Source organism: Camponotus vicinus, unplaced genomic scaffold (assembly GCF_025532165.1).
Source record: "Camponotus vicinus isolate PSW18456_S1 unplaced genomic scaffold, iyCamVici1.0 SCAF_6, whole genome shotgun sequence".
Lineage (NCBI taxonomy): Eukaryota > Metazoa > Arthropoda > Insecta > Hymenoptera > Formicidae > Camponotus > Camponotus vicinus.
The window spans coordinates 12,375,967-12,390,395 of NW_028141978.1; the positions used below are offsets into that span (position 1 = coordinate 12,375,967).

General features: G+C 37.2%; 1 protein-coding gene across 2 annotated transcripts; it reads left to right on the top strand.

Annotated features, from left to right (window-relative positions):
* The first annotated feature begins 556 nt into the window (after positions 1-556).
* Positions 557-11,910, top strand: LOC145972963 (uncharacterized). 2 transcript variants are annotated; one of them, XM_083102010.1, is made up of 4 exons: positions 557-754; positions 6,097-6,315; positions 7,245-7,546; positions 9,170-11,910. In XM_083102010.1, the coding sequence occupies exons 1-4, from the start codon at positions 749-751 to the stop codon at positions 9,462-9,464; spliced, it is 822 nt and encodes a 273-aa protein (XP_082958136.1). In that variant the 5' UTR covers positions 557-748; the 3' UTR covers positions 9,465-11,910. The 2 variants fall into 2 exon arrangements, with proteins under 2 accessions (XP_082958136.1, XP_082958137.1); XM_083102011.1 differs by having other exon boundaries at positions 559-754; positions 6,100-6,315.
* Positions 11,911-14,429: the final 2,519 nt, after the last annotated feature.

A 14,429-nucleotide genomic window follows, 5' to 3' on the forward strand; every position in this document is an offset into this window, starting at 1 on the left:
AAACATGGTAATATATTTACGTAAATAGCTTTACATAGCTTCGAGGAAAATGAGCTTGACGTTTAAAATTTAAACAATTCAAGAGAGAAAGAAAAAAGAGAGACAGAAAGAGCGAGAGGAGCGAGCAAAACGTGCATTTTATTTATGATCGTACGTAATATTTTTAAAATATTTTTTTCAGTTTATCACGTCATAAACATAAAGAGGGAAATTCATTTAGGGGAAAATAATACGGTTTACGCGATAAGAGTCGTCGATTTACACATCAGGTGAAATGAAATAATAAACGCGCAAAATGGCAAATGCGGGTTTGCGAGCGTCCCCCTTATCATCCCCCAGAGATTTCTCGTTAAAAGATTCAACCGATCGGGGGAGAGGGAGAAAGCTAAAACGTTCGACCTGTCGGTCTACCTACCCTTCGTGTCCACCTGTCAAGACACGGCTCATCGCTCCAGCGCGGTGATAAACGGACCACCGTCGCTCTCACCCTCGACCGGCACGGAGCGAAAACAACCCCCGCTTCGCTATCCACCTGGCTCTCTTCATCCCTTCCCCATCCGGAGAGCCAATCCTCGCGGAGGGAAGCACACGGTTCTGCCGCGCGCGCGGCCGGATCGCAGTCGCAGTTCAAAATCCGAGGAGAACCGAGCTCCCATCGCCGCCGAGAGAGTCTAATTCGTAATCCTGGACCAAATAAACGGACGCCTCGGAGGATCGTGCCGGGATCTTCTGGCATGTGATCAGAAGCATGCAGGTAGGATCGATCGCGTCGCGCTCGTTTATTCCTTCATTTTTCTCCTTTTCTTTCCGAACGACGCGGTTATTACTTTAGGGGAGCTTTAGCTCCTTTCCTTGCGATTCGATCATGATTTATGGGGGATCGTGATTTATGAGAGTGCACGATGGGCGCAGATGGGCTCGATGGTTGTAAGCGCGACCGAGGGGAGTGATTTCTGACTTCTTATGTGTGATGATTTGCAATATATGTGGTGAAATTATTCCGTGATCATCTCGTTATTACGTTATAATGTTTTAAGAACGAGTGCGTAGATTGCTCTCAGTGTTATACGTAAATGAAAAGAAAAGACATTGATTATTTCTCGTATGCTTGAGAATTTATCGCGTCCATCGAAAGTCAACGAGTGCGGGAAGCATACAGGTGGGTCGGAATCCCGTTCTATGCAATCTGTACTTCATCGCGGCTGCATCGCAAATAGTTGATGTTGCTTAAAAGATATACGAACAATTTAGTTATTATTAAAGTAAATTGAATATTCTAGATACACACGTTTTATCTAGATAGCACGTTTCTCGATGAATCGCTCAACTATATATTTCATCTATCGCTCACTTTTTCGCATCTGAATGGCACGTATCTCTCAAATAAATTTGCTTCGTTATATTTTTCGTCTTTCCACTTTTACCACGCTTTTATTATATTTTCCGAAATATATTTTACGATACTCCCTTGTAGATTGAATTACATAGGGATGGTCGCTATAAAAACTTGTTGGATTCAGTTTACGAGCGACCTGCCGATCTACCGAGAAATTCGAAAAATTGACAGCGGTTAGGGGTTTATTTCGCGCAAGAAACCCTCTTTGTATTATGTCTCTATATTTTATTTATTACTTTTTATCTATTGATTTTTCTTATAATTTAACTATCTTTATAAAGTCTCTATAATTAATAAGAAAAAACAGCTACATGTAAAATTATAAAAATATTACAAAATTATGATCGAGCGGGAAAATATTAATTATATTGCTTGTTAATATTTTATAAAATATATCTGCGTTGAAGTCGGAATTAACTCTAACGCAATAAATGAGGCTTCATCTATCAAATACTATTTGCAACATGGCCGCGAGCCTCCATTGTTTGGGAGAAACATTTCCATATAATGTGTACGCATGTATAAAGTGTCGGAAACTATAATATGCAAAATATAATATGCGAAACTATAATATGCGATTCTAAGCACAAGGGTCTTTTCATTTAGTTGACGCAGGCATTGTGCCAGGAAAACGATCTCCCCGCTTTTTTTTCCTTGCCTTCATCGACCGTCTCGTGCCAAGGCTAAACAGGAAGACGAGATCTTAGTCATGGTCACGAACAAACATGTCTCTTTACGCCATCATGCGAGTCAGTGCTCTATTCCAATAATTATCGGCTGCCTTTCTAGTTGATAGTTTTATCATAATTCATTTTTAATAATCCTTTAAATTTTCTAAAAAAAAAATTTTCTTAAATTTCCTTTAATTTAAAGAAAAAAATCACATCAAGACTCATATTAAAATCTTACAGATCTCTCTTGTGTGTAAAACATTTAATCGAATAGACATCACAAAGTGAAGTATTAATAATTTATAAAATTGAAATAAATACGTTGAGATAAATGCACGCGATATCTTTCAATGAAATAAACGCTTACTTGCGAGCATATGAATTCTGTGAGGGTGTCGCAAATTATTAGTAAGGTCGGAGCGAAGATTTTAATCGCCTCGGGAATAGCGTGATGGAATAATATTTTTTTTTACTGTCGTGCGTTTCACGACTCGTAGATTAAATCATGAAAAATGCATTGCGAGATTCGCGAGACGCAGCTTCCGGATCAGACACGCGATACAATTTGCATTAACTTCGCTGGCAAGATTGTTCGACTCGAAGCGCACAGCAGTGAGTGACTTTTCACGCTTTTAGGACCGACCGTGCGAAAATATTATCTAAATGTCAAAATATTATCTAAACGTCAAAATTCACAAACTCTTCGCTACCTCGCAGGATATTCCGAGGGGATTTGCGGAACGTTCTCTCCTCTGCAGACTTCTCGACTCCCCGTCCAAATTGATCAAAGCAGAGCTGAAAGGAAGCTTTCCGAGAGTCTATATCCCGGATAGATATTACGCATTATTATTTCTCGACCATTTTTAAATTTTATTGCGGGATTTTCCGCTGATCAATTTGGAGCGCAGCCAGGCTCGCGTTTCGAGAGCTTTTATGACATATCCGAAGCTTGAACGCGATGATACGTAAAATAACTCGTTTTATTCGCATCGCGTTTCTTGTATTTGTATATCGGTCCGTTTGAGCGACGGATTGTGACGGTCCTCAGAAAAAGCCAGTGACATGCAAGTGTGGCGGAAGATTTCCAAAGAGAGAAACGAATCCCTTTTCAATTCGCTTCGATGCATTTTCCCTCGCGGTGACTTCGATGACTGTTTTCACTATCGATGGAGAGGACGTGTCTGTGAATTTTTGTCATTGCAGAAACAAATTTGTACTCTCCAAAAAAAGGGTCTTTATATTATCGATCTGATTCCGTATCGCGACATCGTATATTCCCCTCATCGTGTCCCTTAGCTTCGAAATTATTCAGCCAAGGAGAAAAAAAATGTTAAATTTTGCCGCAGATGTTGAAAGATGGAATAAGAATCAGGGAGGGAAATCTTCCCTCTCGAGCGTTTTTAATATATTTATTTAATCAGCAGCTGTTGCTTCTTTCCTTTATATCTTTGCTAATTATCGTTTCGATTTCTCGATATTTCAACTACGACCTTCCAGGTATATCGCCGACACACATCCTGCTCACGCACTATCGATTTCTGTTTCGTGTTCTTTTTGGGCCAAACCCTTCGTGCTACCTTCATTCTCTATCGAATCATTTTTTTTTATTCGACGAAAAAGCCATTCAAAAAGTGAATTATATATAGCGTTACTCGTATGATCGTTTTGCAATAAATGAATATTTTAAAATGTCCGTCCATTAGTTTCTTAGGCTCTTTCGGTCCATTTGACAAGTCTGCTTTATCGAAAAACTGGAAATAATTTGTGTCGTGAGCGAGATATTTTAAATTCTATCGTTACGCGTTGACGAATATAAATACAAAAATATGTAATATATTATAAATATTTATCAATTTCAGATAGATTTAAATTATGCATATATTTAAAAAAATCCTTTGATATAAAATTCTGTTGCTAAAAGCGCAGAAATTGTTTATATCGACATTTCCGTTCAAGTAGCGCCCATTACGGACGTTTAGAAAATTGATACGCAGGCAAAAAGTTTGCTGACATATAAAATTAGAAAGAAAGAAAAAGAGACACAAATCCGGAACGAATTCGTGACGAGTTATGCGGTTTTTTCTCTAACAACGCGCTTCCTCTCGCTCGCGCTTTATCGATCAGTTTCGCGTTGCTTCTGCGGCTTGTCGTCTTTTCCCGACACTTTTTTGTACAGCGGAGCGACCTTTGCAAGCTCGCCGCACCGGAAACCAGCGAGCCATTTATCCCCCTCCGGTTATGTCTCGTCGATGGACGCGCGGCTTCCTGCGCGATTGCGATTCTCGCACGACAACAACGACGATGACGACGACGACATTTTGAACTTTAAACCACGTATTATTATTATCCACGCTTGTCCACCATCGCAGGTTTAATAAAATCAGATCGCTCGATCGACGGATAGGGAGCCCTTGACGAATAAGCTCCGGCGCGAAAAGGCCGAAGGTGAGATACGATCAAGGGCAAAGAATAATAATCCATTGAGAAATTATGAACCAAGAAATGGATGACAGGTTACATTTTATTTTGCCAAACTCTTTTTGATGGCTTAATAATTTTTAATGTAGGAAATTGTTGAGGGATGAAACAGTGAGATAGTATCTTTAATTCTATAAGATAAAAAAAAGTTTAGTGGCTTATTAAGTTTTTATAAGTAAAATAATTATCAGATAAAAATTGTTCTATAATTTATGTAATAATTATTTATATTTTTAAAACAGATTATTCGTTATATTCTTATATTTTCATGAGATGCGAATATTTATAAGAAAAAATGACTTTTTGGATATTTAAAAGATTATATAATTTCATTGTTAATTTATATATACTCGACATAAAATATAATATAGAATTAAATGATGATATATAGATGATATATAGATTGACATCACATTATATATTAAAAGTGACTGGAATATTATTTGTGATTTAAGCGAGTGTGTGACATTTTCTCTCTTCTGAAGGCAAATCGCGCGCGCATTAGTGTGACACATTAGTTATTCTAGTCCCAAGATTCATGCACCATAATATCAATAAAAAATTAGTGCTTTATTTATGAATAGTTCATGGCCGTGCGATACATTACAAAGTTTTTATTTAGTAACTCAACAACCTAATCCATTAATCACGATCTCTCAATTTTCTAAGCAATTACGAGATTCTTCCAAGTTTACTGAGATCTCAGCTGTAATTATATATTAGTTATGTACAGTTACCGATATGACGTCAAAAGTACATTTTATGGTATTGCAAATGTGTTCGATAAGTAGACGCGAGCACGATATTTCGTGACAAACTTGTTAACAATAACGCGGAAATTCCGATTTATCACTGCTTCACAGGAGCAATTATAAAATCTGTGCTCCGTTTACGTAAGATCCGATGTGTTATTGCCAAAAATCCGTGGGAAAAAATATTTATGTGTCCATTTTAACCTTTAAATTAAAAAAGTTTTACAGGGGACCTCCTCTTATTATCTTTCTTCAACGTCATCGAAATTGAAAATAAAGTTTCCCTCAATGAAACAGCCGCGAGTATCTCATCGATTAATCTACGTATGAAACGTGACCGTGACTAAAAATATTTTATTTTTAATATTTCATATGTTAATATCCGACCGTGAAGGATCTTTTACATGTCGCTACCGCAGAAAATGTTTGTCTCGTGCCGCAGGGATATTATCAAGTTTCTAGCGGCAACATTATTTGTTATCGAAAGTCAACGAGTAACTAAAAGTTGCAAGGAGTTTTTTTACTCGTATCGCACGATACGAGTTTCGTAAAAATTCAATGAAAATACAGTTTCAAGTGCATGTGCTAGCAGGAGAAAATTTAAATCTCCTTTTATCTAGATTTGTATTCAACCTTATTCTCCAGAAATAATTAAATTACATTTCGATATAAAACTTTCGAACAAATCTGAATTTATACGAAGAGCGAGCAGAAAAGATTAAATTTCCATCGTAAGAGAGAGAGAGATTAATCATGAACTTAATATATCTCAGGGGATTAAGAATTAAACGTCGTTTAGCAGAAGCCACTGAGAGAGCTGGGTTTGTGCCTCAATACCGGGGGATCGTCAAGCAACGTCGTCGTTGCCGAAATCTGCAACGAGACGCGCGGTGGGCTTCCCCTTCTTCAAATATGGCCCAGCGACTCGCCCAAAGCCGAGGCCGATGGACAGGCCCCAGTTTTTGTGTTCCCAGACGTGCAGGAAAACGTCAACGACAGTGGCATCGAATCTATTCAGGTGCAACTTTTATATGCAAGAAGAGAAGAGAACAAGAGAGAGATATAAATAAGATAAATTTTCTCTGAATAATTTTTAATTGATCAGACGAACAATGCTGGTGTCTTTTAACGTCATGTAAGAGTCAATGAATTTTTATCGAAGAATGCAAGAGTATTTAAGGGGATGCCAGAGTCCTGTTTTACCGATAAAATGTTATATTTCATTTTTGTCCGAAATCTTTTTATTAGTTGCACAAAATAATAAATGCTCCTCCATGATTAAAGTACATACAGAAACAAAGCGGGAACCTCCTGATTTTATATTAAAAATTAAAAAAAAATTGAAAAATTGTAAAAAGGTCATCACAATATTTGTTTAATATAAAAGTTTTGCAGTTTGTATGCACAAAATAAGATAGGTTCCCGCCAGAGATTGTATGAAGGAATATAAATGAACTTTCAGAAATGAGCTTAGAAGCCTAATGAAAAAGATTTCGGTTTATTTACCGAAATTTCATTAGGCTTCTAACTTTTTTATTAGGCTTCTAAACTCATTTCTGAAAGTTCATTTATATTCCTTCGTACAATCTCTAGCGGGAACCTATCTTATTTTGTGCATACAACGCAAATATTGTTATGATTTGACCCCAGAAGCCGATAAAAAACTGTAATTTTTCAATTTTTTCTTAATTTTTAACATAAAACCAGGAGGTTTCCGCTTTATTTCTGTATGTACTTTAATCGTGGAGGAGCATTTATTATTCTGTGCAATTAATAAAATGATTTAAGACAAAAATGAAATATGACATTTTATCGGTAAAACAGAACTCCGGCATCCCCTTAAGATCCTTTCTAAAATTGATTACGCTTTTACTGAAATGAGTTTCTCTAAAAAACATTAACAAGTTAATTAGCACATTAATATTTATTAATATTTGTTAATTAAAGGCATCGCCATCACCATGCGGTGTCACCTGCAACAGCCCGGCGATGACGCCGCAGCAGTCGCGTCGCGCCAGTTTGCTACATCCGGACCACGCTCGGCTGCAGCTGCCCTATCTTCATCACAATCACCATAACGCGGGAGGATTGAAGAGTCCACCGTCGCCGGACAGGATGTCCGTGGACGAGGATCACGAAGATCGACCTGCGCCACCCAGTCCCTCCAGCTCGACCACCAGCAGTCTGCGATCAATGCCGAGCTCGGCGATCGTGTCAATGCACTCGCAGGACAGGAGACGCAGCAGCAGGTGATTCATTTTCCTTCTCATTAATTGAAAAAAATTGTTTTTTTTTTATAATATATTTGCTCTTGAAAGAATACGTAAAATTGATTTATCCAAAATGTCGGATTCATTGCCTTTTTCTTTTATTGTACCGATTGATTGTCTCGATGTAGGTTGTGCATTATTTCGCATCAATGAAGATCATGTAATTATAATTTGACTATTCGAAGGTGTTAATAATGTGCGTTTGATGAATCGAACAAAAATTTTATTCAAATAGAAGTATTTAAAAAATAATATCCTTCAAAAATTAAATTGTCATTTGAATGATTAATATTATGGAAAGCTTAAAAACAAAAACTTGAAGAGAATTTTTAGTAAAGAATGATTTCTTTGGTTCTTATATATATTTTAATAAAATATTTAAAAAATGTTATTTTAAATTTGTTGTAATAAATTTCTAACGTTTATATATATGTGTAAACAATAATAATAACAACTTCTTTAACTAAAATAATAAAATAACCGAGTGATACGAGTGAATGGCACACGCGTAGGTTGTTAATAAAATAAGAAGTAGATCAATATCGTAAAATTTTTTTGCTCTTGTAGAAAATGAGGGACACATGATATCTCTGCCGACATCCGAACTACGGCAAATGGGCAGAGTTATAGTAATATCGAGAGACACGCAATAGACATTGCCATCGTAGATAAAATTTCGAAATAGTCGCGACAAGTTTGACGTGAAAGCATCAGCGTAAAAAAAACTCGTCTTATCTTTTTTTATCTCTTGTGCTCAAAGGATCGACGCAAATATTTACTCGCGTAGAAACGACCTTATCCTTGGCCGCATGTGCGCGGCTCTAGCAAGGACCTAGAGATCTGAACGTCACAAATAATCTATCGCGCGCCAAGCCTTGGACTCGGTCTTGGCTCGTATCAAGGAACGACCTTGACATGATGTATGTACATTAATACGTACACGGGGACGTACATACGTCATTGACGTGTATCAGCGCCGGCGTTTCACATGTATTGAATTGTATTCGCATTCGTACGGATTCTTTTGACACAAATATCGAGTGCTTCTTTCTACAAGAGCCTCAAGAGAGAATCGCTTTTTTCCTTTTTTTTTTTGCACTCGAGGTCGATCGCGTTCCAATTTCGTTTTTTTTTTTGTTCGACACGATCTCTGGCAATCTCGCGAGCAACACGCAGAATTTCGCGCGAGGCCGAGACATTGGATCGCCTTGATAGAGATCCGTGTTTTGATCGAAGCGAGAATTTATATCAAAATTATTGCGCTCACTTCTAAAGTCGCGAAAGCATTTTAAAAAAACCTATTGTCTTATGTAATATAAAAATCGATTAGACTTGAGTGAATTAATGGGAACAGATAATGGAAATCAATTATAGTAATAATTACAAAGACGCGTGTAAAATACTTTCTCGGACAGAAAAAGAAAGCGATATCGAATAAAAATACTGTGTCAACGAAATATATAAACTAGCTTACGTCATATAATAATTAAATAATTAATATTATAATATAAAATATTAAAAAAATAATATATTAATTATATTAATTATATTCATAATATTCATTATATTAATAATATTAATTACCTACAAACACTTTTGCAGATACAGCATGTTCGATGCTCTGGACCTGGAATACGCCTTGTTAAGGGCCGCGGCCCGCGGATCCGTAGGTCCGTACTCCCTATCAGAGTCTCTCCACAAGCTGACCTTCACCCAGAGCTTGGCTTTTCCCGCTCTGGCGCGCGGCCTCGCCGCCAAGCAAAGCATGCCAAGTGGAAGATCGCAACAACCCACCGAGAGTGGACTGAACGCCTTCGCCAAGGTGGTGACCGCGATGGTGCTGATGCTGGTGAGCGTGCTGGTGTTCGGTGTCGTCTACAAGTTCGCCAAGACGTGAGGATGGTTGCTGGCGCCTGGTCGTTATCCTGGATCGGTGCAGGATAATAATCGTCTGGGTGTCAGCGACGCTTTTAGCGGTAACGTTTGATGAAGCCTGAGGGGAGATTTGAATCGCGACTCGTATGAGCGCGAGAGAAAAGGATTATGAAGCGTCGGAGGCTCTACATGAGACGATCCACGTTTGGGATAAACGTTCGCCAATTCTCCGATGACGAGATTGACAAATGGAACAGATGATACGACTGCGTGGCAGTCGATATCACTCTCACCCCGCGACTAGTCAGGGTGTAAAAAGATTTTATACAACGTCTTACTTTTTCTTTATATAACCAATGTGTGTATTACATATATCTAATACGAGGTTTCAGCAATGAAGACGACGCTGCCATGTGGAGGAAACGCGAGAATGGTAATGAAAATAGCGTTATTGGGAAGATAATAATAACGAGGGTCCATTGGATCGACAAAAAGTATGTTAATAAAATGGTATATGGTGTACGTGTAAGTAATTACGTTTCGTAAAGAATGTGAATAAATAACATCGGCGTCAAGAAGATTTCGATGAACGGAATGTACGTCTGTTTGCTACCAATCTAGTCTATTTCTTGAAAGAATAATATTGATTAAGAGTAATATTGTATGGGAAAATTGAAGAAAGATATACTCGTTAAAATCCCGAGTGCGCTCTTTCAATCTAAAGTATCTCGATATAACGAACTTGTGCTTTGGTCTCTATCGAACGAGAACAGCGTTGCATTCTCGCGCTGCATTGCTTTCCATCGATACTTCAAGTTACGGTAACTCGTTAAAGTATTATTCAACGAGTCGTGTCAATATCCTTCGACAAATTTCGCTGCATCATATTGATAAGCGATAACTGGGAGGGGTCTCATTGTCAATCAATAATTCCGGATCGCGACTCTGCGACGATTGTGAGGACGATTGAGCCATTCAACTGTCTGTTCTGCGCGGTATGATTCGAGGGGTGCGCTTTGTGCAATCTGGCAAGCTGGATGTTTCAACTGTGCGATTATATCGCATTTCAAGCACAGATTCATAAGCAAAATGAAACGCTATTAAACGATCGTATTTTTGAAATTAATGTAAAATTAAAATATAATAATAATTTCGCGAATTTTAATGAAATAACGGAATTTTCTCCGGTTAATTTTCCATGTAAATTTATTTTGGATAAAAACTCACCTATAATTTTTAAAAATTTTCAATTAAAAAAATATATGCATGTGTAACAAAATTTGTTCAACGTAAAGAAAAATTTTTTGACTATCGTGCCATATCTTTATAATATTATATCTTTTAATAATTTAATTGACTATTTAATTTAACACGATAAACCATCCATCGATTTTCGAACAATGTAATTACGTTGCTTTGCAGTGCCTTGTACGTGCGCAGAGTCGCCATCTCAATACGAAAGCCGCATGCGAGCGTATAATCTCGTGACTTCTTCGCGAACTTTGTGACTGTCCAAGTGCTTTATATAACTTCTCTTCGTGACAATCGGTCGGGAAGCGCTCCTTCCCGGCGAAATTAAATTATAATATGTATTAAGCGCGACTCGAGACCGTCGAGGCTTCCGATCGGAAACGAATCGCACCTTCCAATAGTGAGAAATTAATCTGCGAAAGTCGCAGCGCTTATCGTCTATGCTTTGTCTAAAACACACGTCGCGGTTTGAAACTAAATCGAAACCTAATATTGCGCGCGACATTGAATAATTTTTATAGCATAATCCGGCTGTTGATCAACGTTGAGGCTTATCGTGTATTTTTATAAAATCTCATATCGATCGTTACGTCAGTAAATAAAAATAAACTCGACTCGCTTGTTATATGCTCATTAAGTTTCCTCATTAAAAATGTTCTAAAAGGTATGACTTTTTATTTTTGCTGGATCCTCGTGTCGGTTTCGATTTCGTTTTAATCCTGCATTTTACTCGAAGTACGCTCAAAAGAAAGCATCTTTGAGTTTGTTTCCTATAACCTAGTGTTGTTCGTTTTATATACAGGGTGTATCTGAAATGATGCACTAAACTTTAGGAGCGTATTCTAGAGGTCAAAATAAGACTTTTTTTTCCTATGAACATGGGTCCGCAAATGAACCCCCTTCCGAGCTAGAGACCCCTAAAGTTTGGGGAAAAAATTAAAAATTGGCTGTATTTCAGAAAAAAAAGGTTTTGACGTTACCTATCACCCTCTCTTGAGAGATAAATAAATTTGCGTTGTGGGTGTTTGGTCAATTTCACACATTTTCGAATTTTAGCTCGGAGGGGGGTTCATTTGCGAACCTATATTCATAAGAAAAAAAGTCTTATTTTGACCTCTAGAATACGCTCCTAAAGTTTAGTGCATCATTTCAGATACACCCTGTATAATACTTTATTATACAGGGTGTCATAAAAGTGAGCATGACTTTAAAAAATTAAGGTAGATTGGCTCAAAATTAGAAGAAAAGTCTTGTACAGTTATGCAATATTCGCAATAATTAACGAGAAATAAATTAAAGAAAATCGGCCAATGCGCGTGGCTAGAAGTGCGTGGCGGTAAAGGCGGTCTCATTGTAACATAAAGGCGGCGCGCGGCGAAGCAGTGATTGGAGAGGGGAAGAGCCTTCGCCGCGCGCCTACACACTCATCGCTCCTCCCCTCCCCAATCACCGTTGGCAATCAACGCGCATTGGCCGATTTTCTTTAATTTATTTCTCGTTAATTATTGCGAATATTGCATAACTGTACAAGACTTTTCTTTTAATTTTGTGCCAATCTACCTTAATTTTTTAAAGTCATGCTCACTTTCATGACACCCTGTATATACATGCATACAACAACTATACATATACATTGTACATATTTATGATCGTTACTTAGAGATTCGGAGGCGTACCTCTTTGTTATTTCGATGTTGTGCTCCGTACGAAAAAGCAACGAAATTTCTAAAGTTAATCCGAGACGCGTCATCGCATAGAGCGAAAGTGCCGCGTTCTATCTTTTTTTAATTATCGTACGGTACAATATATACATATATATATATATATATATATATATATATATATATAACACTAATGTTGTTGCACTACGATGCATGAAGAAAAAAATTTCTTTCTTTATCTTTGTGTGATTATGCGCGATTATGAACGATTCAGAACGAATGACGATGATATTTTGTCGCGATTCAAAGTTAAAACTTGACCTTTCACCTCATACTTCACAATTGTACGAAATGTATATTGCCGCAAATCTTGCGATCAAAATGAAATCATGGAAGGAATGGTATTTCTTCAACGATGGAATTTATATCGATGAGAAATTTAATTTTCACTTTCTCTACATTTTTAATCCGCAGTTTCTTGGACCTTTGAGCGGCGCGAAAAAGTATAATGCAACAAAAGTAAAATCCTACAACATTTTTAAATATTACCGAAAGCTGAAAATTAATAAAACTGTTCCTTTCACCTGCAGTATTTTACGCGTTTCGTAGCAGCTCGAAACAAGCGTAGAATTTTTCGAGAGTGAAAAAAAGAGAGACGGAAATGTGAAAAGGGCAGCTGAAAAGACCTGACCTAAATTACACTGCAGTCTCCATTGTTATCACGTCGTCGACCCGCAAAACGATAATAAAGCTAAATAGAAATGAGAATCAAATTTTTTATGTTTCTCAAGGTTTATCTTCTCTTTCTCGCTGTATTTGAACAAAGACTGTATAGTTGATAAGAAAAAAAAAATTAAACATATGTGAAGTGTGTAAATTAAATTGATTACACTAGAAGGGTATTCGCGAATTTTCGGCGGTATACGTTTTTATTATGGTACTTACAGTATTCTGTTGGGAGACTCTCTCAGACTAGCCTGTCGAGAGTATCAGCTGGTGCGCCGTGGAAAATAAGTCGATGCAATGTAAAATTGTTGCGCGTTGAATTTTAGTCGTGCCAATACACGAATTCGTGATCTCTCGTATCAGAGCGTTTCCCCGATTCTCTCTGTATAATTCCCCCTCTCGCCCCCGTCTATGCTAAATATAATGCTTGTAAACGTTGTAATTACCACCACTTGATTGTTCCATTTCGCGATAAATTACTTTTCTTTCTTCCCAGCAGAACGCAAAAGAAGAAACAATAAAAGGACTGGAAAATTACTAGTTTGCATTCTTCTCAATCTTACTCATAATTTAATCTTACCTTCTCTTTGTTCTTGGAATTTAATCTCTAGTGGCATAGTGTATTAATAACATTGTAATTATAAACAATTGGAAATTACAAAGGGGTTCGATTTAGGCGACGTAACCGCAGATAGTCAACGAGGCTTCTTCTTCCATCAATCTCATTTTACTTTCACAAATTTCACAGAATTTCTAATTTGAAAATTATTTACAAAGATGTTTAATGTTTAACACTAACACTCGCTATTCCTGTCTTTGATTGATATAATCTTAGACGCGTTTAAGAGATGGACTTGATTCTCTGTCGCGAAACAGCCGAATGTTAAAGGTTGTTTCAAAGTCCTGTTTCAAAATGCCGATAGAAAATTCTTCAGGTTTATTCATAGCCAGAATCTAAAAAGATTCGAGTTCGCAGGAAGATTATCTTGATTGTTATTTCATTTTTTTTCTCATGCTAAATTACTTGCGACTTCCACAACCAGCGCTTATTAGGCCAAACCTTTTGATGCTTAAGCTCATTTTATTTTTATACTATTTTCTGACAAAATGCCATTATCATGTCGATGATTTTAGTCTAAAATAAACTAGTTCCAAATTTCCAAGCCTATCTAAAGCCTCTCAGTAGTAACAATCGAGAGCTCTCCTTAAATGTCCCGCGCAAATGTAATTTGCAAAGGACAAATAATAATGATCCTTTGGATCTCTGTGAATAAATTTTGAAAGCGTGACGTGAGCGCTTCTTTGAAAAAAAAAATACAATTATCTTATAGATGCCATTTATTATCTCG